The sequence below is a fragment of the Leuciscus leuciscus genome (assembly GCF_965113295.1).
Source record: "Leuciscus leuciscus genome assembly, chromosome: 18".
Taxonomy (NCBI): Eukaryota; Metazoa; Chordata; class Actinopteri; order Cypriniformes; family Leuciscidae; genus Leuciscus; species Leuciscus leuciscus.
The window spans coordinates 18,614,447-18,639,343 of record NC_138742.1 but is presented as its reverse complement, the minus strand read 5'-3'; the positions used below and the strand labels follow the sequence as shown (position 1 = coordinate 18,639,343).

At 36.4% G+C, this 24,897-nt stretch overlaps 2 protein-coding genes and 1 long non-coding RNA gene across 5 annotated transcripts in view; 1 reads left to right on the top strand and 2 right to left on the bottom strand.

Annotated features, from left to right (window-relative positions):
* Nucleotides 1-18,712, bottom strand: part of lamb2 (laminin, beta 2 (laminin S)) — a 41,968-nt gene extending 23,256 nt beyond the window's left edge. For both annotated transcript variants that reach the window (XM_082145409.1, XM_082145410.1), the window contains exons 1-4: nt 17,718-18,712; nt 17,517-17,588; nt 3,606-3,775; nt 3,357-3,492 (exon numbers count right to left, since the gene is read on the bottom strand). In XM_082145409.1, coding sequence (XP_082001535.1) covers nt 3,357-3,492; nt 3,606-3,775; nt 17,517-17,547 — 337 coding nt within the window. In that variant the 5' untranslated portion in view covers nt 17,548-17,588; nt 17,718-18,712. The remainder of the gene's footprint in view (nt 1-3,356; nt 3,493-3,605; nt 3,776-17,516; nt 17,589-17,717) is intronic.
* LOC309480801 lies at nt 11,479-17,500 on the top strand. 2 transcript variants are annotated; one of them, XR_014199785.1, is made up of 4 exons: nt 11,480-11,993; nt 12,414-12,685; nt 12,825-13,425; nt 14,509-17,500. It is a non-coding gene; the product is annotated as an uncharacterized lncRNA (long non-coding RNA). The 2 variants fall into 2 exon arrangements; XR_014199784.1 differs by having other exon boundaries at nt 11,479-11,993; nt 12,414-13,425.
* Nucleotides 18,713-18,847: 135 nt separating the features above from the next.
* Nucleotides 18,848-24,897, bottom strand: part of lamb2l (laminin, beta 2-like) — a 40,551-nt gene continuing 34,501 nt past the window's right edge. Inside the window, exons 25-35 of the mRNA XM_082145408.1 lie at nt 24,430-24,526; nt 23,980-24,352; nt 23,542-23,726; nt 22,795-23,042; nt 22,477-22,692; nt 22,250-22,394; nt 21,150-21,357; nt 20,923-21,064; nt 20,365-20,541; nt 20,111-20,270; nt 18,848-19,899 (exon numbers count right to left, since the gene is read on the bottom strand). Of these exons, the coding sequence (XP_082001534.1) occupies nt 19,763-19,899; nt 20,111-20,270; nt 20,365-20,541; nt 20,923-21,064; nt 21,150-21,357; nt 22,250-22,394; nt 22,477-22,692; nt 22,795-23,042; nt 23,542-23,726; nt 23,980-24,352; nt 24,430-24,526 (2,088 nt within the window). The 3' untranslated portion in view covers nt 18,848-19,762. The remainder of the gene's footprint in view (nt 19,900-20,110; nt 20,271-20,364; nt 20,542-20,922; nt 21,065-21,149; nt 21,358-22,249; nt 22,395-22,476; nt 22,693-22,794; nt 23,043-23,541; nt 23,727-23,979; nt 24,353-24,429; nt 24,527-24,897) is intronic.

Sequence of the window (24,897 nt, the reverse complement as noted above, 5' to 3'; positions counted from 1 at the left end):
GGAAAAGAGAGAGACAGGTTGTACCACAGCAGAAAATGAGGGAGCGGAGGTCAAGTGGAGCACAAAGGGAAATTGATTGAATGACATGCTGTTTTTTCAATTCATGTTCAGTGTTTCGGCTGGAGGAGGAAGTCGTTAAGCCTCAATTCAGAGCACAAGCAAAGAGCCATGAAAAAGACTACTCTCATGTGTAGCACCAGATTTACCCATAATATGGCAAGCCATTTTAACTTTTATTCATTTCCAGGATACTAATTCTTGATATCAACAATTACATTTTTACTAGTTAAAATGATAGTTATTGATATCAGGAATTAGATTTCTACTATAACAATGGCAATTTTTTATATCAGAAATTACATTTCCACTAGTAACAATGCTAATTCTTGATATCCACAATTACATTTTCTCTAGTTAAAATGCTAATTCTTGATATCAACAATTTAATTTCAACTAGTAAAAACTATAATTCTTGATATCTGTAATTGTATTTTCACTAGTGAAATGTCACCATAGGCTGCCATTCAAAATCCATTGTTGATATCAATAATTGATTTCTTACTTGTTGAAATTCCAATTTCACATATCAGAAATACAATTCTTACAAGTAAAAACCTTTATTTTTGATATCAATAAATCAATTGTCACTAGCTGAAATGTCTATTCTTGATATCAACAACTGAATTGCTACTAGTAACAATGTACATTTTTTTATATCAATAATTCAATTTTCACTAGTGACAATGTTCATTTCTGATATCATGAATGTGATTGTTAGTAAGAAAGCCATTTTAGATATCTGAAATAATATTGATATCAGAACTACATTTTCAGATATCAAAAATGAAAAATTTTACTAGTAGCAATTCATTTGTTGATATCAAGAAAAGACATTTTCAACTAGTGACAATTGAAATTATTGATATAAAAAATTATATTTCTACTAGTAAGAAATCAGTTCTTGATATCAACAATTGATTTTGAATGGCAGCCTATGGTGACATTTCACTAGTTAAAATACAATTACAGATATCAACAAGTAAATTGTTGATATCAAAAATGTAATTGTTGATATCAACAATTCATATCCTGGAAATGAATAAAAGTTTAAAACGGTCTTGCCATATACCCCCATATTTTTGTCATAATTGTGAACATTAAAGCAATAAAGGGGCCACGACAGGAGCCACTTGTGAGACACACAAGTGCTGAACAACTGATCTACTGTTCATTATGCAGCATTGTAACAGAAAAGTCACTGAAGCCATAGTAACCATGAGCAAAAATAGTGACCATTTCCTGAAAATGCCCATACTTAATTCGCTCATTTCGCTGAGCACAGAGAAGATACACATCTGACACACAGGGACCTCCCTCATGCACTTAAACTATTAAAGGAACTTTGTTAAGATGTAAAGAGGTATTGTTTGGGATAAAATGACATATAAGATCTAAATATAATTTCAGCCCATCAGCCATCAGTGTTTGGAAAGCTTCTCTGTGCCAAAAAGAAGCTAACTACAAATAGCACTATGTTAATATCTAAATATATTACTTTATATTGAGTAATATATTTATAGCTAAATAGCTATTGAGTACACAATACAATGTTACATTAAAAACAACCATTTAGCATTTAACGCATTGCACTGCTACCTGTTAAAAAAAGTAACTTGTTACTAGACAATCAACATAATTTTTTTTAAAGAGATCAACTACTATCATGCGAACATGTAGTTAAGTTAGTGGCGTCACTACTTTTAGTTAGTAACTCCCCAACACCCAACACTGCAGCCCACAAGTGCACTTAACAGAGTAAACAATAAATGCTTTGGGTGCATTAGGTTCAGGTATCATCCTGCAACTTTTTCTTGCTCTTTTCCATCCTTCTCTTCCATGTTCTGCTCTATTAGAGTTGTGGTTTCCTCTTTAATGCTCTCTGCCTCTCTCTGTGGGTATGCCAGCAACAGGCTGTCTGTAATTATCTGTAATACTGCAGGGCTTAGGGAGTGAGTGTATGTCAGGGTGAGCTTGGACATCTGAGCTTTGAAATACAGCCAAATCAACTAACAAACTTCCTCTGTATCTGCACTCTTGTACTGTACATACTTCCATTCTGAGCATCCATTATTATTGTACTACAAAAAGTTAAGGCTGTCAATTTAAGTAGTTAATGGCCTGTGTTGCCAATTTAGTGACTTTGTCGCTAGATTAGCAACTTTTCAGACCCCTCTAGCGACTTTTTTCTTACAAAAATGTGACTAGTGACAATTCTAGCGACTTTTTGAACTGCTGGTTAACATGTAGTCAGTTATATCATACTCTTTCCATTGCATGACAGAAAATATGTAAATGAGAACAGTTTTATTGGAACCACTTTTTGTATGTGTATTCAATGACTATGTAATGTCTTTGAATTATCCTCATTTGGGGGCTTTTGTCAGCATACAGATACATGTGGTTATTAATTTGATAATTAGCATATGTAATTTCTAGTTATATAATATAAAAATATTTATATTATCATTTATATATTTTTTATTTACAAAAATTTACATTACCATTTAAATGGGGTCGGTAAGATGCAATGTACTTGAAAGAAGTCTCTAATGGTTGCCAAGGCTGCATTTATTTGAACAAAAATACAGTAAAACTGTAATATTGGGAAATATTATTACAATAAAAAAAAACTGTTTTCTATTTTAATATATTTTTAAATGTAATGTATTCCTGTGAAGCAGAATTTTCAGCATCATTACTCCAGTCTCCAGTCATTCTAATATGATGATTTGCTGCTCAAGAAACATTTCTAATTATTATCAATGTTGAAAACAGTTGTGCTGCTTAATTCTTTTGCTCTTATTCTTTACTGTCCATTTTGACCAATTAAATGCTTCCTTGCTAAATAAAAGTATTAATTTCTTTCAAAAAACAAAGTCTTAATGACTTATTCTATTAACTGTTTTAGGCTGATTTGCCCCAGCACTGCGCTTCATTCTGAGTACATGCATCTCTCTCCCTCAGCCGCTGAGTTATTAATAGACACACCAAACATCAACCTTCTAATAATACATGTGAAGCGATTCCAGTCCCTGCCAAGCAGCTGGGTTTGGAGGGCTCAGGGAGGCAATCAAATTTCCTGGCAACATATTACTCTACATTTGACAAATGAAACCAAACGGATGTGTGGATTTCCATCAAAACATGGCTGAAGCTGTAGATTAGCACACATGGTTTTCTACATGTCTTAATTAACAGTTGGCTGAGGTTGAAGCCACGGTGCAGCGGTTAAAACTCATAAAGCATTAAAAACTCAAGAAAGTTCAGCTCGTCTGATACAAAGGTCATTCTCTCACCATTCTCAGACTGCCACCAGGACTTCTTGCGGTGTGCTTTGAAGGTGGTGATGACATTCTCGATGCGGTGACTCATGGGGTTGACAGAAGGTTCATAAGGTCGCCGTGAATCACAGTGGAAACACTTCTTCTCTTCCTACATAAGGTCAAGAGTCGAAAATGGAAAAGATCAGCATGCACTGCAGCATCAGCATCTTCAAAAAAAGCTCAAAATGGTATGTGTGTGTATTGTCTATGACGACTGGTTACCTGCAGATGGCTGACAATGCAGTAGGGTTCTCTCCTCCGCAGGCCACAGGTGGACGATGCTTTCAAGTTCGTTTCCCGACCCACCAAGAGGTCACCGGTTGCAGGATAACAGCTTCCATGGGAACAGCCGTGAGCAAGATCAGGATCCTGTGCGCTGGTCGTTGACAGGACTTTTAATGGAACAGAGAGAAACAAAATAGACATGATGAGCAGAACATGATTGTATTTTTGAAATGTTCAAGTAGAACCTTTAGAGTACAAGAAAAAATTAAACATCAAATTTTTGTTCTCTTGCCAGTTTGGCCAACCAGAGCTTAGGCAATTTTCCATTAAAGCTCAGCACATGCCAAGTTTCCACAAAAAGTCCCTTTAGTCTGTGGTGCAAGGGAAAAACAAGGCTCTTTAGCATGATAGGACATTTTTTGGCTATATCAAATTAAGCCAAATCAGGAATATTGTGGTTTTTTATTTGGCTATTTAGTTTCTCAAAGACTGCCATTAGTACTTTTTCACTGGTATTTTCACAAGTACACTTCAGTAACAAGTAAGTAGGTAACATTGATGCTTTTACGTGAACCAAATGAAAGTTTTGTAATGAATCAATTAAAAATAATGATTCATTGTTTCTGTGTGTGTTAAAATGATTTAGTAAATAAAGATAAATAAGAGCAATACCACTGTTTGGGGGATATAAATGAAAACGATTCTTAATAAAAATACTATATAAATGTAATTAGATTTTATTTTCTACATTGAATATTTAGAATCTTTCTGTTTGGTCAAAAAGATGATTTCTCTGAGTGAAAAAAACCCTGGAAACTATAAAAATATTGGCAAAAGGCTAAAAAAATATCAATACAATACGCCTTTAGCTCTATTGATCAGCCCTAAACACTTGCGGTTTTTGTAGCCACGGTTAAATCTTGGGTTAAATCAAATCTCAAATGTAACTGTGTAGTTTTAATTAGAGAGAAAAAGAGAGACAGAGAGCAATCTTTTACAACACCCAACAGCTGCTAAAAATTCCTGCCAGTGTCCCAAACAAACCATGTGAGATGATATTGGGGTCTGCAGTTAAGAAAGCTGGGACTGCTTCAGACAGGTGCTGTGATACACATGTACACTCCGTGTGTAATTTGTCTCGATAGATTTCTAGCATTTAATGTCAGAAATCAAATGTAAGCTGACACAAAAAGAGAATTAAGAAAGTGTAGTCACGTGAATGGACTTGAGTAGCCTGGGAAAACTCTTGTTTACAGCATTTATCCATCAGAGATCTGTGCCTTCAACACAAGACAGCTGCGTCTGTCTGGCACCGTACCATCTCTCATCCTTCTGCCACCAAAATACACACACACACACACACACACACACACACACACACACACACACACACACACACACACACACACACACACACACACACACACACACACACACACACACACACACACACGGACCTGGCCTCACACATCAACATACGGAAACACACCCACCTTGAGTCAAACTCCAAAAAAAGTCTTACTGTAAACTACAGGAACTGATGGGAAAATGCCTGAGAAAGGAATTAAATTCAAATTCAAGGGAAAACTTTTCCCAACAGGCAGAGCAACTAAACACAGATAAGTCTAGATACACCAAATGCAATTTCTGAGCAATGAATGTGGTGCTGATTTTACATTTGATCTTTCTGGCAGTGTGTTGACCACAAAGCAGTGAGAAAATGTACAGAAGCTGAATTATGGGAAGCAAAGGCTTAAATGTGAGTGGCAGAGGAGTTCCTCTGTTAAAAAGTATAGTTCACCTAAAAATGTCATAATGTACTCATCTTCATGTTTAAAATTTTGAAAAATGTCTCTGTGTTTTTTGCTAAAGTTAATGGTGTCCATTGTTTTCGACCCTGTTAACTTTCTTTGTATGGACATAAGGGTGAGTAAATGATGACACAATTTTTCTGTGCTCTATTCTTTTAAATATTCTTGACTACACAAGACCCAGCAGGTGGATTGAGAACGAAAAGTTCCCTTTAGGGATTGACAAATGGAAATAGTTTCTCATTTAGTTGCTACACCCCCAATGAGCTATGATAATAAATGGTGACAGCGAGAACACAGTTCATACTGTTGTTGTAATGTTTTTATGATGATCAAACCATGTGGCTTGGTTCATTTAGTAGCCTCTCACTCATAAATGCATGTTTCATACTATGTCCGAAGGTCTGCTTGAGAAAGCTGCCCTTCAGTCAGTGTGTGTGCCACTCGCTGCTTCTGCCTTACATGGACAAGCTCTCAGGAATGTGGGAGGACAGCTGGCACGGCAGACATACCTCAGAGCTAACAAAGACCTGCTGTTTCCTTACTGTACTCACTGAGGAGATTTCAAACTAAATACCCCATAGTCAAGGTAGTCAAGTTTGCAGAAATACATAAAATGCATACCAGTCTTGGATGGTGTTGAATAGAATATACAGATTACAATAAATGAATACTATGAATATGAATACTGAAGTATGTAGCACAATCTACGGAGCTCCGCACATGGCATGTGGGGAAATATATGTAGGCCTATATGGGTTGGCGATATGGCAAAATATGATATCACTTCTTTTTTTTTTAAGGAAAATCACGATTCACGATTTTATTACGATTCTTTTTCATGTTGGTTTTACTTTTTTGCAAGTGACTGAGCATTACAGACAAACTAATGTCCCTATTTTAAAAACAAAGCCTTACAAGGTAACACAATATAAAACGGGCTCGGACACCAACACGGACACCAGCACCGGCACCATCACGGACACCGGCACCGTCACGGCCACCGGCAAGGACACCGGCACCATCACCGTCATGGACACCGGCACGGACACTGGCACCGGCACCGTCATGGACACCGGCACGGACACTGGCACCATCACCATCACGGACACCGGCACGGACACCAACACTGGCATGGACACCGGCACCATCACCATCATGGACACCGGCACCATCACCGTCATGGAAAACGGCACGGACACTGGCACCATCACGGACACCGGCACCATCACGGACACCGGCACGGACACTGGCACCGGCACGGACACCAACACTGGCACGGACACCGACATGGACACCGGTACAGACACCGGCACGTACACGGGCATGGCACTGACACAGGCACCGGTACGGACACCGGCATGGACACTGGCATGGGCACGTAAACTGGCACAGACACCAACACTGACACTGGCACGTACACGTCACGGACACCGTCACAGACACCGGTACGGACACCGGCATGGACACCAGCACGACACTGGCATGAAACCGGCACCGGCACGGACACTGGACACCAGACACGGCACTCCGACAACAGTACCGGCATGGACACAACAACATTTTTTTATTTGACTTGGTGACATGAGACTCACCAACAGCAGTTACACAAACAAAACTAGACAAGATACAATGGAAACATGAGGGCTATTTATACACCAAGACAAATGACTAACAAGAAACACCTGTGAACCATCAAGACGATCAACCAATACAGTTTTTCTCAGTCGCTTTGGTGCATTTCTCACATCACTATTTACATTTGCACAACAGTTAGTTCAACCTCCACAACATTTAGTCATTTGTGCACATCATAGTAGCAGTTTCTCATTCCTTGCAACAAATTGCAAATGCTTTTGGACATGCATCAGTTGCTTTCATACAACTCTCTGCTGTTTTATAACATTATCATTTGCTTATGTCATGTCAGTCAAAATTAACTATACTTGTGAATGCTGAATAGTCATTCCATATAAAACTAATAGTCCTCATTTCATTGCTTGAGTAATTACACACAAAAATGTTGAACTAGTTGTCAAAATCTGTCAAGCAAATAAAAAAAAAAAAAGTTAATCTTTTTTTTTTCTGAAAATGTCTCCTAAATTGAACAATTTCTCTAAGGTGAATCTCAGCTTTCACTGATGAGAAGGTGTGTGTGAAGCATTAGTTGCAACCAATGTTCAGTTCCAATATGTACTGCAATATTTTTTCCAGTTGTGCACAGCTCTACCCAAAGGGAGTTTATGTTTGTTGTAAATAAGGGTGTATTTTTTCTTTTGCACAATGCTGTGAACAAATTAGAATTGCAAAGAGCATATGCAGTAAAAATGTGAAACATACATATTCAGTGTCTTGTACTCAGTTACCTCACTAAATACAGTAATGTGTAACTTTACTGTATTTTTCAAATGGCTGTGCAAATAGTATATAGTGCTGTCTTGAGCATTTTCACCAAGATCTGACTTTTTTGCATTGGAAAACATTTACAGAGTAAACTGTCATAATGAAAACATGACAAAGCCATTTGACTATCTTGTTCATAAACAATGGTGTCAGGACTTTTCATCTTGATGACACTGACACTTTCATTGACATGAATACTTGCTTTTGAGGAATGAGCTATCCATTTTGAGCAAGTGACACGCTTTTGCAGGTTATCAACTAGGTTTTGCAGTTTGTACTAATTGTTTTGAGAACTGCATTAACTGTTGTGCAAATGTAAATAGTTATGTGAGAAATGCACCAAAGCGACTGAGAAAAACTGTAACAATACGTTCCCACGATTTACTAACACATCAGCACGTTTTTATACGTTATTATAAATTATTATATTGTGAGTACAATTTAGTAAAACGAGGGACAGAATTAGTTAAATAGATAGATAGATAGATAGATAGATAGATAGATAGATAGATAGATAGATAGATAGATAGATAGATAGGCTGACATATAAAATAGATAGAAAGATAGAAAGATAGATAGACAAATAGATAGGTAGATAGATAGATAGATAGATAGATAGATAGATAGATAGATAGATAGGCCGACAGATGGACTGATACACAGATAGATAGATAGATTTTTCTTGCTGTGAATATATGAATATATGGGGGGCTGCTATAGGGGCTGTGCAGTGATCCTGACAAGGTTCACTGACTCAGAATAGCCAAACTCAATCTCAGTGTAGTACAGTGCAGCCTGTAGTAGGGCAGAGTGTGTTATCTATATCTCTGAAAACACAGCCACAGGCCACAGTGATTGTCGACCACCATATCCCACAATGCTCTCTGGAGTCCTGTTTGTCCATTCTGAGCTTTTTATGGCTTTCTCTCTCTTACATACATTCAGACTTTCTCTTTCACTTTTTCATAAGTTTTTCTTTTTCTGTAAATCTAATAAACCTCCCTCCCTCTCTTATCTGTAGTCTTCGGTTTCTGCTGGTCTGGGTTTGGCTCTGTGTGCCAGGTAGGGATTATCACAGCTGGGACTGTCCGCTTTGTTCAAGAGCTCCACTTTTTCATTTTCTTGCATCTTTGCCCCTCTCAGCTTTCAGAGGGGGATTGTTCTCGACCAGGGAAAGCACAGAATCGCCTCCTTGTGTCTCTTACCCCCAGAGAGTCATTTTATCTTGGGGACTGTTCATTTGACAGGAGGGGAAAAAGTGACACTAGCATGGCACAGAAAACAGCCGGTCATTTCCTAAATAGACCATAAAGAAGCACAGGGGAACCACTGAAACAAATTTAAGTAAGGTTTTTACACAAATACTGTGAAAAGCAGAAGAGCAACTACACAAACTACCAGAGGTCAAATGTAAACAGCATTTCAATTAAAAAATCTTGGTAATCAGTATGCATTGACCTTTGACGTACTGTCCACATCCGTCCACCTGCTGCTGGAATGCAGAGAATGAGGTAAGAATCTTCTAGAGATCTGACCAGGGTTGGATGAACTGAAGCCAGAACTTCTAAATACGTGCCTTCCATACCGACTCTTCCAGTGAAAAAGCTTCTACGATCTGCACACAAGGTCTCTAGCGTCCCTATATTCATCAGAGATTTGGTACCCACTATCAAGGGTGTAACCTAAAAGACTGGGATCAAACGTAAAGTTTAAAGAATGTCATTGAAAACTCTATACTACTATTCTGAATACCGGGGAACATCCTTATTGTCCACATGTCCAAACATATCCTTATGCTTTATTTTAAACAGTATATCTACTGTTTTATTGTTTAAAACCTCCAATATTTTATTAGGTGAAATAAAAGGTTTGCTTGTGCTGTCTTTCTTTGAAGCAAATAACCTTTTGGATTTTTAGTATTTGATGCAAAATCGATTATTGCAAATTCAGAATAATCTGATACATTCATTATAATTAAATTGTCATTTTTGAATGTTACTGACCTCAAACCTTTAAACGGTAGTGTGTATATGTACAGAAATAACTAATATCATGATTTAAAGAGATGGGTTTTATCAACAAATTGAGAAAACAATGCAAAGACATTCATATGTTTTTAGGTGTGGCTTGAGTGACTAAATGCTTTTTGTGGCTACTGTGTGTGACAAAAGTAGACAAAGGCAGACATAAACAGTTTCAATCTCCTCACAGTTCTGACTGTCAAAGCCTGAGCAAGACATGACAGTAATGATGATGCAGCATTCAGATGCCCTTGTGGGCAAATGTGAAATATAGAGAATACATGCGGATACAGGATGTTGCTGCTGGTAATCTTACTCCCTTTTCACTGAGTTTATTTTGGCACTGTGAGTCTAGTTAGTCTGACGAGAGGTGTCTGCTATTTGGAGCCCACTGCCCAGTCTCAAAGTCTGCTCTCTCCTCTAACCCTAGTGCTATTTCCAGATCCCGTCATATCTAGCTCCTCTCCAGTCACACATCCACACACACCTCTCCTAAAGTCTCTTTCCTCGGCTCCTGTGGCTCCTCCAATGACCAAAACAGCTGAAGCCCTGACAGATGAACTGATGTCAATGAGAGAATGTCCTTATAGGATTAGAGATAATCAGTCTTTAGATACTTGTTTTTGAGTTTAAATGAAATACATAGACCTTTTCCCAATAAGACTGCTGGGAATAAAGCAGAAAGATGATGAATTGTATGTTCCTGCCCTACTCTCATACGGCATTAAGTCAATAAGAACTGAGTAAAAAAATAAAATCTGCTAAAAACACATACATTCCAAACAACCTAACCACATTCACAGGTTTAACATGCTCATAGGATTATCTAATCTATAAGGACAGTATTTTAGAGACCTTATGGAAATTAATCTTCCACCTACACTGTTTAAAAGTTTGGGGTCAGTACAATTAAAAAAAATAATGCTATTGTTAGCAGGAATCCATTAAATTGATCAAAAGTGACAATAAATAAATAATATTACACTGTAAAATCCAACAGTGATTCTAACTAACACTTTTTAGTTAACTTTACTTAATGTCTTAACTTAATTGTTAAAATCTAGTAATCTTTACTATTCACATACTATGCTTTGTTTACTCAGAAAACCCAAGTAAAGATTAATTGATTGGTTTGAGTTTGTTTTTTGAGGCGGGGAAATTCTTAATGGACTTTCCAATAATTTCCTCCACTTCTGCAGTTAATTTTCTCTCTTTGCATTCACTCATCTCCCAAAGTCATCTTGAATGTTGAATTGTCAATACAACTGAAAAATTTGAGAGAACATCACATAAGCTGACTTCATAAATTGATGTTGATTTTCCTAAAAATGTTTTTAGTCACCATTATGGTGATTAGTGTTCCCTTTGGTTGGGCACTTGGAACTTCATTTATACTAATGTAATTATCTTCCCATTGATGCAGCGATGCAATAAGAAATCAGTAATTTGGTTTAAAGAGAAGTTATATATATATATATATATTTATATATATATATATATATATATATATATATATATATATATATATATATATAGGAAGAGAAATAATATATATATATATATATATATATATATATATATATATATATAAAATGTATGAATGAATGAATGATGTATAACATAACTATATTCATGTCAATTAATAATCTTTTATAACTTTGTTGCTAACACTTATGTCCTAAACACCTTGTGAAACTTTTAATTGGGTTTATATAATCCCTCTATATTTGTGACAATCTTGCAATTGATCATGCTTGAGTAACACAGACTTCAACATGCAGCCTGCAAAACACAACAATGGTAACAATTATATTTTATTTAAAGTAAATTATCAAGTATACTCTCTACAGTTATTTTTTAACTAATCATTTGTCAGTACCACATTCCTATTTCACTTTACTAGTTTTTTTTTAAGGCAATCAGTTTGCATGTTTTTTGTTTGTTTTTTTTGTATATAATTTTTTTGGTGATTTTCCTTTTATTGTGACAGGACAGTAGAGAGATGACAGGAAACGAGGTGGGAGAGAGACGGGGGATGGGATCGGGAAAGGTCCACGAGCCGAGACTCGAACTCGGGCCGCCCGAGCGCAAAGGCGCTACATGTCAGCGCACTGACCACGGGGACATTGGCACCGACATGCTTTTATTAAGTAAGTCTAACTAATTCGATTTTACAGTGTATGAAAGATTTCTATTCTCTTTTAAATGGTGTTATTTTGAACTTTCTAGTCATTAAAGAATCCTTAAAAAAAATCTATCACGGTTTAAAGAAAATATAAGCAGTTTTTACTGTACTTTTTGAACAGTATAAATGTAGTATAAATCCTAACAAAGTATGTGAACTGACCTGTTAATTGCAAAAAAAAAAGAAGCTTTCCTTAATTCTGAACGGTTGAACAGTTGCTTAAAAAGTTGCTTAAAAAGCCTCCACATATTTTAGAAGTGAGTGATTTCTATTAACTAGTAGGTTTCTTTTGTGATTACGTCCCTGCAACAGTGCTGGTAACTACGGTTAATAAATTGAACCTTACTGTAAAGTGATACTAAATTAGTTGAAATGTTCTTTGAAGGAGTTGCTGGAGCTGTTCCAGCTCATTAAAGAGGATGTTCTGTGGGCAGGTTCTCCGGGGAATACAGGTACAGCATGAATTATAATGTTTCTGCACAACTTCCCTTGACCTGCATGAGAGATCCTTCTTCATTCCCTCAGGACAGTCTGTTAAAATACTTCATATCCTGACAGTCACAAGGTATATACAGCTGTGACACATACGTGTCCACATTTGGAGCATGAGATTTGTCAGGAATCAGAAGGTCAAAGGACTGAGAAAGTGTGAGAAATGTGAGAAAAGTGTTTAAATCTGTGAACGAATCATTCTTTGGAGTCGTCTCTTTTCAATAATAAACCATATCACAAAACTGTTATGCATGTTCTGTTCAGAAGAAAAAATTTGATGGTGCGTTTATGACTTTTTTTGAAGCTCTAGTGCATGGAAAAGAGCGACCAGTCCAGAAGGAATAAAAATCATGCAGGTTTGGAACAACATGAGGGTGAATAAACAATGACAAAACAACTTCCATGAATAAACAATGATATCAATATGTCCTGCAAGACGTTTGATAGACATCTCCCAACGATCCAAGAGCAATTTGATGGAGCACCATGTCACAAGGCAAGAGTGATAATGAAGTGGCTCGGAGATCATTACATTGAAATATTGGATCTGTGGCCAGGCAACTCCCTGGATCTTAATCCCAGAGATCCTGTGGTCAATCCTCAAAAGGCGAGTAGACAAGCAAAGGTCCACAAATTGTGATGAACTCTGAGCACATATAATAAGGTGAGAATGGATCGCCATCACTCAGGATTTGGCCCAGATATCCAGCATGCCAGAGCAAATTGCAGAAGTTATGAAGAAGAAGGGTCAACACTGTAAATATTGACTGTTTGCATATAATGTTTTTTCAGTAACAATTTACAATAAGGTTCATTAGTTAACATTAGTTAACTACATTAATTAGCATGAACTAATAATGAACTCCACTTAAACATTTACTAATCCATTATTAAAATCAAAAGTTGTATTTGTTACAGTTTTTCTCAGTCGCTTTGGTGCATTTCTCACATCACTATTTACATTTGCACAACAGTTAATGCAGTTCTCAAAACAATTAGTACAAACTGCAAAACATAGTTGATAACCTGCAAAAGCGTGTCACTTTCTCAAAATGGATAGCTCATTCCTCAAAAGCAAGTATTTATGTCAATGAAAGTGTCAGTGTCATCAAGATGAAAAGTCCTGACACCATTGTTTATGAACAAGATAGTCAAATGGCTTTGTCATGTTTTCATTATGACAGTTTACTCTGTAAATGTTTTCCAATGCAAAAAAGTCAGATCTTGGTGAAAATGCTCAAGACAGCACTATATACTATTTGCACAGCCATTTGAAAAATACAGTAAAGTTACACATTACTGTATTTAGTGAGGTAACTGAGTACAAGACACTGAATATGTATGTTTCACATTTTTACTGCATATGCTCTTTGCAATTCTAATTTGTTCACAGCATTGTGCAAAAGAAAAAATACACCCTTATTTACAACAAACATAAACTCCCTTTGGGTAGAGCTGTGCACAACTGGAAACAATATTGCAGTACATATTGGAGCTGAACATACAACATACATACTACTGTAATCATTCATGCACATCCAGACGTTCCTCTCTGTCTGAAAGCTGAAATTCACCTGAGAGAAATTTTTCAATTTAGGAGACATTTTCAGAAAAGAAAAAAAAAGATTTAATTTGTTGTTGTTTTTTTTGCTTTTTTTTGCTTGACAGATTTTGACAACTAGTTCAACATTTTTGTATGTAATGACTCAAGCAATGAAATGAGGACTATTAGTTTTATATGGAATGACTATTCAGCATTCACAAGTATAGTTAATTTTGACTGACATGACATAAGCAAATGATAATGTTATAAAACAGCAGAGAGTTGTATGAAAGCAATTGATGCATGTCCAAAAGCATTTGCAATTTGTTAGAAGGAATGAGAAACTGCTACTATGATGTGCACAAATGACTAAATGTTGTGGAGGTTGAACTAACTGTTGTGCAAATGTAAATAGTGATGTGAGAAATGCACCAAAGCGACTGAGAAAAACTGTAAATGAACTGTGAACTAACATGAACACAGTGAATGACTGTATTTTTATTAACTAACGTTAACAAAGATGAACAAATACAGTAACAAATGTATTTCTCATGGTTAAGTTCATGTTAGTTAATACATTAACTAATGTTGAACCTTATTGGGACAGTGTTACCGTTTTTGCAAATAAAAGCCTTTAAAAATTATAAAATGCTTATCAATTTCCATAGAAACATGTAAAAAATAATCTAAAAACACTGAACTTTGCGAAACACAAAAGTTATGTCACAGACAATACTTTTGGCCATGACTGTCTGACGCTTCTCTCTTTAGAAATCTCTTTCCCCAAGGCAGAAATCTTATTCAACTCGACTTGTGTAAACAGACACGTTTCTTTGCCTTTCATTTCACCACCTCTCCACCCCCCGCATTAGTCCTTTCTTCTATTCCTCTCCTCCACATTGCACCAAAGCTTTAGATGAAACTTGTGAACAAAGGTTTCTTACGGCTTTTCATCTTCTTTTCATCAAGGCTCTCTTTTTATTTCATTTTTTTTTCTCTGAAGATGAATAGACAGCTTGAATGGATTATTACATGATTTTTGGAGAAAGTCTATGATGGAATTGTAGGGTCCTCTAACACAAATGATAAATTCTATCAATTATAAAGTGCTTATATATTGAATTCTTAATTGTGATTGGTCGGCACAAATTATATATGCCCCATTCAAACAAATATCACAGGTGGTCGTCTAGTGGTATCAGACATTATTAGCATATATATATATATATATATATATATATATATATATATATATATATATATATAACGCACTTTTTTATGTTGGGCTAGTGAAAATGTTGACAGGGCTACTGGTCCAAACATGCAAGCAGAAGAATCCTGCATGTAAATTGCAACCGTGCATATGCAAAATCATGAACAAAATCAATGATGGTAAATTCATGATCATTTCTGAACCAGTTCTAACAATATCTGTGGGCCAACTCTATCCACAATCAACTTAAATTAACTCTGTCTGTGAACAACGTTGTTGCAGTCAAACAATCTGTGAACAGTTAAATGGCCTTTAAAATTAAACTCAGGCAGTAGATGATTAATGTGACAGGAACTAAATAAGAGCATCTCCTCATCAGCTGTCTGCCTCCTACAAACCCGCTACTTTCATTAGAGGCTCACCAAAAATAACCCTCCCACTGCTCTGCCTCTGACACCTCCACATTCTCTCCAGCTTTATCAATCCTCTCAGACACAGAGGCTCCTACCGAGCCCTGGAGCCCATCACTTACACAAAACTTACAGCGCACGACAGTAACGCTAAATGATAAAGAAAGACATGGAACACAGTAAATACACTGAGGACACTAATGAGTGAGGTCTGGAGTATATATGGAAACGAGACTGTGACTCTTATCAGTACATACAAAGTAATACGTACAATTCCTCTAATTGGATATTGACCTTACTGTGGCTTCTTTAAAAGGCACGAGGAATCAAATTTCCCTTGATATTTTAAAATAAGAGTTTAATCTAACTCAAATCTTCCTTTCAAGTCCAAAAATCTCATTTATTAAAACTGAACTGCAAAAATGACTTCTGAAACTTTCTGATGTCAGACAGAGGTTTCATCCGTTCACCGCATTACTTGATTAGATTTAGATTTAACACCAGAAGATGGAAAGACAACAGTAAAATGTGTAGGAAGTCTGTCAAAACGTGTGCTGGAACAGGGTTCCCAACTTCATTATTGGCAAATTATTAAATACTTTTATTCAAATAGCTAATAAAACTCTTAGCCTACTAAACCATTAAATGTATCAACATGCACCATCAATAAACCATTTTAATAAGATCATGTAAATGCTCTATTTTGCTAGAATTGATTTCATTCACTTTAATTTGTTATTTCTAATCACAATCCCACTGAAGGTCATTCAAATAATGGCAAACTCCCAGTTGTGATTTGAGAAACAAAAAGTTGAGAAAAAAGGAATATGAAGGTCGGTATACTCGAATGAGCAGATTTAGACTCATATTCAAAAGGTGTGCCTAATTCATCAAAGAACAATCATGGACGCATGTATTTGGTTAACGCTAGATGAGAGAACCTGAGTTAATTCAATGAGTGAAGAACTGTCACTCATTAATCCAAAACACATGGCCTCTCTGTAACCTGCTGACCTCTTGTTTACCTTTAAGTATGCCTGTAAATTTGTTTCAACTTGAACTAGACAGACAGAGGAAATAAGCAAATAAGCTAATTGGATGCCGGAGGGGGGTAATAACATGGTCTGGAGACCTTTGGCTTTGAGAAAGAGCCTCCCTTCAGACTCATTGTTAGTGTGGAGCATCACAAGTCAACTGAGCCGAGTCTACTGAGACATCAATAGAGTAGACTTCAATTATATTAACAGGTGCAAAGGATTCATGAGTCTTGTGTGGGGTCAGGCACAAAGACATTTGGTGAATGGTTAAACTTGGCCATACACATCTAAATGCAAAGAATGTACGAGTTACTTTCTATACATTCATACTGTAGGTGTAGGAGAGGTATTAGACCTATGCTTATGGTTAATACTTCTGGCCCCAAAATATCTAAAAATACATAAAGTCTATCAGTCTGGCCCACTATGAGTGCCAAATAGGCAATGAAACACTTGCATATCAATATATGGAAAAAAAATAAGAGAGATTTTCAAATGCAAAATGTATAATATATAGTAATAAAATAAAATAAACAGCTGTCTCTCAAAAGCGGTATAGAGAAACAGAAGCACTTGCACCGAAAAAAAATTAAACAAATAAATCATAATCCATTTAACATCTGTACAAAGCATATTTACATACATTGTAAACTAAACTAATAATAATGCATGAAGATAAAATATAAGATATTACGAAAAATAACTACATTATTGACACTCTTGCTCTAATAACAGTACAAAACCACAACAGCATATCATGAAGAATTTGATTCACTATTCAAGCTACACTTACCATAGATGAACAGTAAGAGAAGCGCGCGCATGGTGCGCTTTATGATGAGCTCCCTTCTGCTGCCGCGCGCCTCTAAAATATAAAAATCACTATTCAGCAGTCACACAACTTCACCTTACTTTCACATAAAACCTTTAGTAACATCAGAAATAAAACGCAAACGTACGCATTTCTTTAATAATGCTGGAAGCGAGTACTCACATGTTTACTGTGAGATTGTCGATGGTCAAGCCAATGAGACTTTGGGCGATATCAGAGTCAGACGGACTTTCTGAAGTCCTGTTACAGCTGTGGAAATGACTGATGGAAAACATTCGCTGGAGTAAAGTGATTCCTGCGAATCGTAAAACAACATGGTCCTCATGGAACAGGGAATTCCACTCAGTGTCTTGGAAAAAATAATCCACTACTTGTTTTCCGGAGCGCCTTGCACATGAACGCGCGTAGTCGAACAGGAATGCGCGCGCTCCTCAAAACTGAATCAAAAGGACGCTCACAATAAACAGTAAGTAATAGTAGTAAAACTTACACACCACTGTATTCATTTTTTAAAATTGTGTTAAGGAAAGCTGCATGATTGTTTAAGCAACAATGTAGACTAAATCTTAATGCAAATAACAAATGAAAGACCTTCATGTTACACATTGTCTGGTTATGTGAGTACAGCTCACAAAATGATTTTATTAGTAACTTATTTCAACCAGTGATATTCAAGCCAGACCTAGAGACCTCCAGTAACAGGATATAGCCTGTTTATTGATGCGATTTATTAAACATCGTTTCCTATGAAATGTACAATATAGGACTATAAGGAGAAGACAGTCGAGAGGAATGAAAAATATAGTGTGAAACAAATATGATTTTGTGGTATGATATGAATCAAAGCTCTTAGCTCAGGGTCAACTAAAGCCACTGATCCAAACACAGACAGGATTACAAATGAACATGACCTGCCAAAACAGAAAGGATAACGCAAAGATAAAGAAGTTAATAGGCACAAATTTAAAGGTTCAAAATATAATGCCGAAACAAACCTGAAATATTCATTAGAATCATAAACATTATGTTTCATAGTAATTATGTCCCCCAGTCTGTTGAATGTTTTCTACCATCTCTATCGCCCTCTTCTGTAGATCAGATGTAATTCATAAAATAGCTGTGTCTGTTTCTTCATATAAATAAAACAGAACAACTTTTAAATTCCATATCAAAGGTTTAATGTGTTCATATATGTTTTATACACAATATAAAAAATATGATATGGTGTTAGGCACTTCATTGTGTCTATGTACACCACCGTTCAAAAGTTTGGAGTCGGTAAGATTTAAAAAAAATGTTTTTGAAAGACATGCTCACCATAGGTACATTTGTTTGATCAAAAGTACAGAAGAAAACCAGCAATATTGAGTATAATATCAATTTAAAATAACTGTTTTCTTTTTTATATATTTTTTTTTATCCAGTACTGAAAGACATTTATTTTTATAATCAATGCTAAAATAAATGCTTAATATTTTTGTGGAAACAATATTTTTGTTTTTTTGTTGTTGTTGGAGTAGAAAGTTAAAAGAAACACAATTTATTTGAAATAAAAATCTTTTGTAATAATTATTTATGTATTTACTGTCACTTTTGATCAGTTTATTGCATTCTTGATGAATAAAAGAAATATATATATATATAAAAAAACATTACTGACCCCAACATTTTGAACAATACTAGGTTACACAACAGTTTATTTAATACAGTGGTTCTCAAATTGTGGTCTGATTTGATTGGCTTATTTATAAAAAAAAAGAAAAAAAGAATTTAACACTGAATTCATCGAAAAAAATTACTCATAAAGATGAATTAACTGATACCGTTAACATTAAATGTGTAGCATAAGTGACGGTTCTGTTTCACTGTATGTTTCAAAGCCAACAGTCAGCTAGTTTCCACAAAATAAGAACAAAACAGCAGTTCAGAAAAAAAAAATGTGTTGGTGACTCAAGGACATCAAACGAGACTTGGCATATTAGGTGATCTGTAGTTTGTTTCCCTGCTCTCCAACACCTGAAAAAGTTATGACAATAAGAACTAGTGCTTCATTCTTAAGTGTCATCAATGTCATAAAAATGATGTAGTAAAGTTATTGATTCTTATTGAAATTGCAGTTTGGGTCATAATTAAACAATATGTGAATCACACAGAGGGCGATTGAGAGGATCAACTGATTCCAGGATTCTGTCATTTATTTACAGTTCCTACTGACAGTTATTGTAGCCCAAGACTTTTAATCTGATAAATTCTTTGATGTCTGTAACGTTTTTCTCCAGATCTGCCAGTTCATCCCGCTGATTCTGCATCTTCAGCTCGTTCTTGTTTAACTTTCTCTCCAGTTCTTCAGAGGAAAAAACGAGGAGATGAGAAAAGAGCCAAATACAGATTAATATATTGAAATAACTCAGAATTAAGTTGAATAGCAAAATGCCAGTATAAATAACACATACTGTAAATGCTTAATGATAATGCCCTTGGCTCATAGGTTCATTTTAGCTGCCATACATTTAAAGTGCTTTACTAGTAAGTGTTTAATGCAGTCGGACACATACTTCTGAGGGTTTCCATGCCCATGGTGGCCTTATTCAGCAGTTCCTCTGCTTCTTTCTTCATCTCTATGGCTCTCTGGCTAACATTTCCTTCTCCCGTTCCTCCCACTGAGTCTACTTTCTCTTTCAGCTCCTTATACAGATTCTCAGCATTTGTCAGTTCCTGGTAAACACAAACATGCACATACGAATAACATTGATGTTAATGCCTGAAGCACTGAACAAATGCAGCCAGATGTTCACACTCATACACAGACCTCTTGAAGTCCAGCAGCCTCTTGAGTTGCATTGTCCGACTGGGCTTTGGCATCTTTTGCCATCTCCCTGTTCTGCTCCGTTTTATTCTTCAATAAGTCCACTCCATCCGACAAATTGGCCAATCGCATCATCACATCCATGAGGCTGTTGTCTAAATTTAAGAGTTTGTTGTCAACCTGTTCAAAAGAGGGAGAGTAAGGAGATTAGATCAGATCAGATCATACACTACTGTTTTGGGTTAATATTAAAACAAAAACTTTACTATAGACACATTACATTGATCAAAAGAAACCTTGAAGACATTTATAAAAGAAGAAGACGACATTTTTCTAGAGCAGCAAATCAGCATATAATGATTTCTGAAGGATCATGTGACGTTGAAGACTTTTCCATCACAGGAATAAATGACTGTTTACTGTATTTTTGATCAAATAAATACAGCCCGGTTGAGCATTAGAAATTTCATTCGAAAACATTTAAAAAAAATTACAGACGGCAAACTGCTGAATGGAAGTGTAAGTTTAAAAGCATATTTATATATGGAGTATCAGGTTTACCGTGGTAGTGATGTTCTGGGCATTTTTGAGGTTTTCCATGGCTGTGGTCATTTCTGTCTCAGCTTTCTTTATAGCACTTTGAGAGGTTTCAAGTGCTTCTTTGGTTTTATTGATATTATTGCTCACTCCTTCAGCTTGTGACCTGGGCAAACAGAAAATCACACACAAATTATAATTGACGGAATACAGATTTCTGTGTAAAAGCGTAACAACATTCTCTCACTTACTTTGCATCTTGTGCTCTTTTAAGCAGATCCTTGACCTTGGCCAGTTGCTCTGAGGTGCGGTTGATCAGCTCCTCCACGTTGGTGAGGTTGTCGATGTTTTCTTTGATTTGATTGACTATGTTGTGCATTACGGTCCTGTTGACTGGCAAGGAGATCGCCAAAACCTGCTGGGCCACTTTTTCAATGCTTTCTGGATCTGCTCCCTCCTCTATATATAACGTGAATATAGTTGTACTATTAAAAATGTATCATACATGATATTTTGCATTTATCATAATTAAACATTTTAAAATGACAGGTTGTGCAAACATTTTAATTTATTCACCCTCGTGTTATTTAAAATCTGAATGATTTTCTTTCTTCTGTAGAACACAAAAGATGACATTTTGCGGTATGTCCAAGCGATCAGTGCCAGACCGAGACTATTAAGCAAGGATGCTTTAAATTGATCAAAAGTGACAGTAAAAACATTTATAATGTTACAAAAGATTTCTGTTTCAAATAAATGCTGTTCTTTTAAACTTTCAATTTTTTTCAAATAATCCTAAAAAACATGTATTACGATTTCCACAAAAATATGAAGCGGCACAAGTGTTTTCAACATTGATATGAATAAGAAATGTTTCTTGAGCATCAAATTAGCATATTAGAATGATTTCTGCAGGATCATGTGACACTGAAGACTGGAGTAATGATGCTGAAAATTCAGCTTTGCCATTATTCCTGTAATAATAATAATTCCTGTAATTTAATTATATATATATATATATATATATATATATATAAGAATATAAATCATTTAAATTTTAATTATATTTTACAATGTTACTGTTTTTACTGTATTTTTTATCAAATGCAGCCTTGTCGAGCATGAGAGATATTAACATCTTAAAATCTTACAGACTGCAAACTTTTGAAAGGTAATGTGCATTTATTGTACTTTTTTTTTTGCCAGGGGGTATTCGGCAAATTATATCTTTTAAACCTTCCAGAAATTCAAACAACATGAGGGCGAGTCAATTTTCATTTTCCCCCCCTTTAATGCCACTGCATTTCCCGACACAACAACAATATTGACACTTAATCACTCAATCACTGACCATTCAAAAAATCTCGAATCTTCTGAATGAAGTCTTTGAGTATCTTGTTGGAGTTCTCAAAGAGATCTTTCTTGCTCTGGGCTTTATCGAGAGTGTCCTTCGCTTGAGTCTTCACAGTCTGGGTGAGTGTGGCGATGTCTCGAAGCTGAGATGTAAGCAGAGATTATTTCAGGCTTTTTTTCTCAGCACACACACAACTGCACATGCTCAAACAGACACCCGTTTACCTTTTTAGCCATGGTTTGTAACTCCTCGCTGGCAGCGGTAAGGTTCTTATGAACATCTTCAGCGTGGCCCAGTGCCGTCACTGAGGCACCAACGGTTCCATTACATCCTTTCCCTCCACACTTCAGCGCACCGTTATGGTCACGACAACCAGCTCCTCCACAAGGGCTATCAGGACAGCTACTATTTGCCTTAGCATTGCCATGGCCGCCACATACCTTAAGGCATAATAGAAACAAGGATGCGTCACTGATCTAGCTAACAGTTCTCTGCCGCTCCCTTACTTGTCCCAAGCCAAAAGTTTTGCCCAAAGTCTCTACCTTGTTGCTGAGATGACGGACATTTCGGTCTATCTCGTGAGCTTTTTCCTTCAGCTCAGACAAAGACCTATTGTTGGCAGCAACTGTACGCAGGAAGCTGTTCTTTCTCTCTTTCAGCAGGGCTTCGGTACGGTTACGTGTGTCTTGAGACTGTTCCACGGGACTTTGGGGTCCGTATACGGAGGCGTTACAGCGCTGCTCTGAATTCAGTGAACTCTGGTAGTACTTGCGCACGTTTTCAAATTGCTCTGTAAAAGAATAATGGCAAAAGACATCAACGTGGGTTAAATGTTTTTGACAAAATTATGGTGAATGAAAAGGAGGTCTGTTCATGAGCAGGCGCTGGTGTAATCTATAGTTTTTATGCAAATTTTTCTAGGCAAAATCTATGGAAAGGACGTCAAAATTGTGAACAGGCTTTTGCAAACCTATTTTAATACCTTAATATGGCAATGAAACAGGATATTCAACAAAAGAAAAATGAAAGGTTTTATTGATTTCATTTCTATAAATTGGATGGAGAAAAGTGTATGTTAAATGTCAGAATGGAGTCATAATGAATGAGAGCTTACTAAAATAATATCCAAATAGCTATTTGGCTATTGGTTAATTTGATCCAAGAGCCTAATTTTGCTGAAAAGACTACAAGGCCAAATCATTTATTCTTTGGAACGAAATCATTTTCATTGGTCAGTTTTGATTTCATGTGTTTATTTGCATAATACTCGATAAGAAATACTAATTTACCTGCCATTCCAGCAGTGAGGTAGTTCTCCATCCCTCTGCGCAACTGGTGAAGCGTATTGTTCAAGTCTTTCAGTTCTTTCTCCAGTGCATTTAGGTTTTGTTTCAGAGCTTTGTCAAGGTCTGCCGTCACATTCAGGTCCTGAATCACACCCATCAGACGCCCATCAGTCAAAGCGATCTCTGCTCTGAAATCATGTTCATTTAAAACGTGAATACCACCATTTAACGTGCAAGCAATGTACAAAATAACACAAAAATTAAGCTTGTTGAAAAATAAAACAGCTTTTGCAGCATAATGCATGGTTTAAATTCAATTGGAAGAATGAAAATGTACAGTAACCCTTGCTAATGTAAGTGACACAAACAAATCTGACGATTCAAAATGTCTTCATAAAGTGTAATGAAATGTACAGTTTTCCCACTGTGTGCAGGCTTTACCTCAAGTCATCAATAGCCTGGCTGATTAAGTTAAAGGTTCCCTCTTGGTCTCCATCTTTGATCAGATCTTGAACCTGTGCTAGCCTCTTCTCCAGCTCATGGATGCGGCCGTCACTGACTCCGGGCACCTCACCCTTCTCCAGAATCATGGCAATGACATCCTTGATGTGGGTCAGATCTCGGCGGACCTGGCACACAACATCATCCCATAGCTGGAAGCAGGGATGGCAGGGAACACACTTGGGGAAGTTTCCGGTAAAGCCACGGGCGCACTCGTTGCAGCAACGTCCTGCAGCTCCCTCTTTACACTCACACGCACCTGTTACGCGGTCACACTGAGCCGTTTCGGACCCCAGGGGGTGGCAGTTACACTCTGATCAGAGGGAGATAAAACACTAATGATCTGACACAGAGAAGAAGAGGAGTTAGAAGTATATGTGCTATACTCACCTTCACACTGTACTCTGGGATCACCCCAGTGGAACGCCTCGCACTCATTGCACTGCTGTCCTCCAAAACCTGGCTGACAATGACACTGGCCACTGAACTACAGGTACAAAGAGAGACAGAAGAAAAGAAACAGGGTGTAGAAAAAGGAGGAGAGATTAACAGTATATTTGGCCATTGTAACTAATTGCAAAATGATTAAGTCCGGAAAACATACTCAAATTCAAGTGGAAAAAAATAAATAAAAAAAGGAAATAAATTAAATAATCCCCAAAAAAACAACAACTAAAACATTTAAATTGAAAGAAAACTAAAATAATGATCACATCATTTAAATTTAAATAATTTAATCATAATTTAAGTCTAAAATGTCTACTACAACGGTTTAAGGTAGTGAATTAATATTGTGCTCACTTTGAAATATTCTAGTGTTTTCTTTTTCTTTTTTCTACATTTAAGTTTATATTTTAA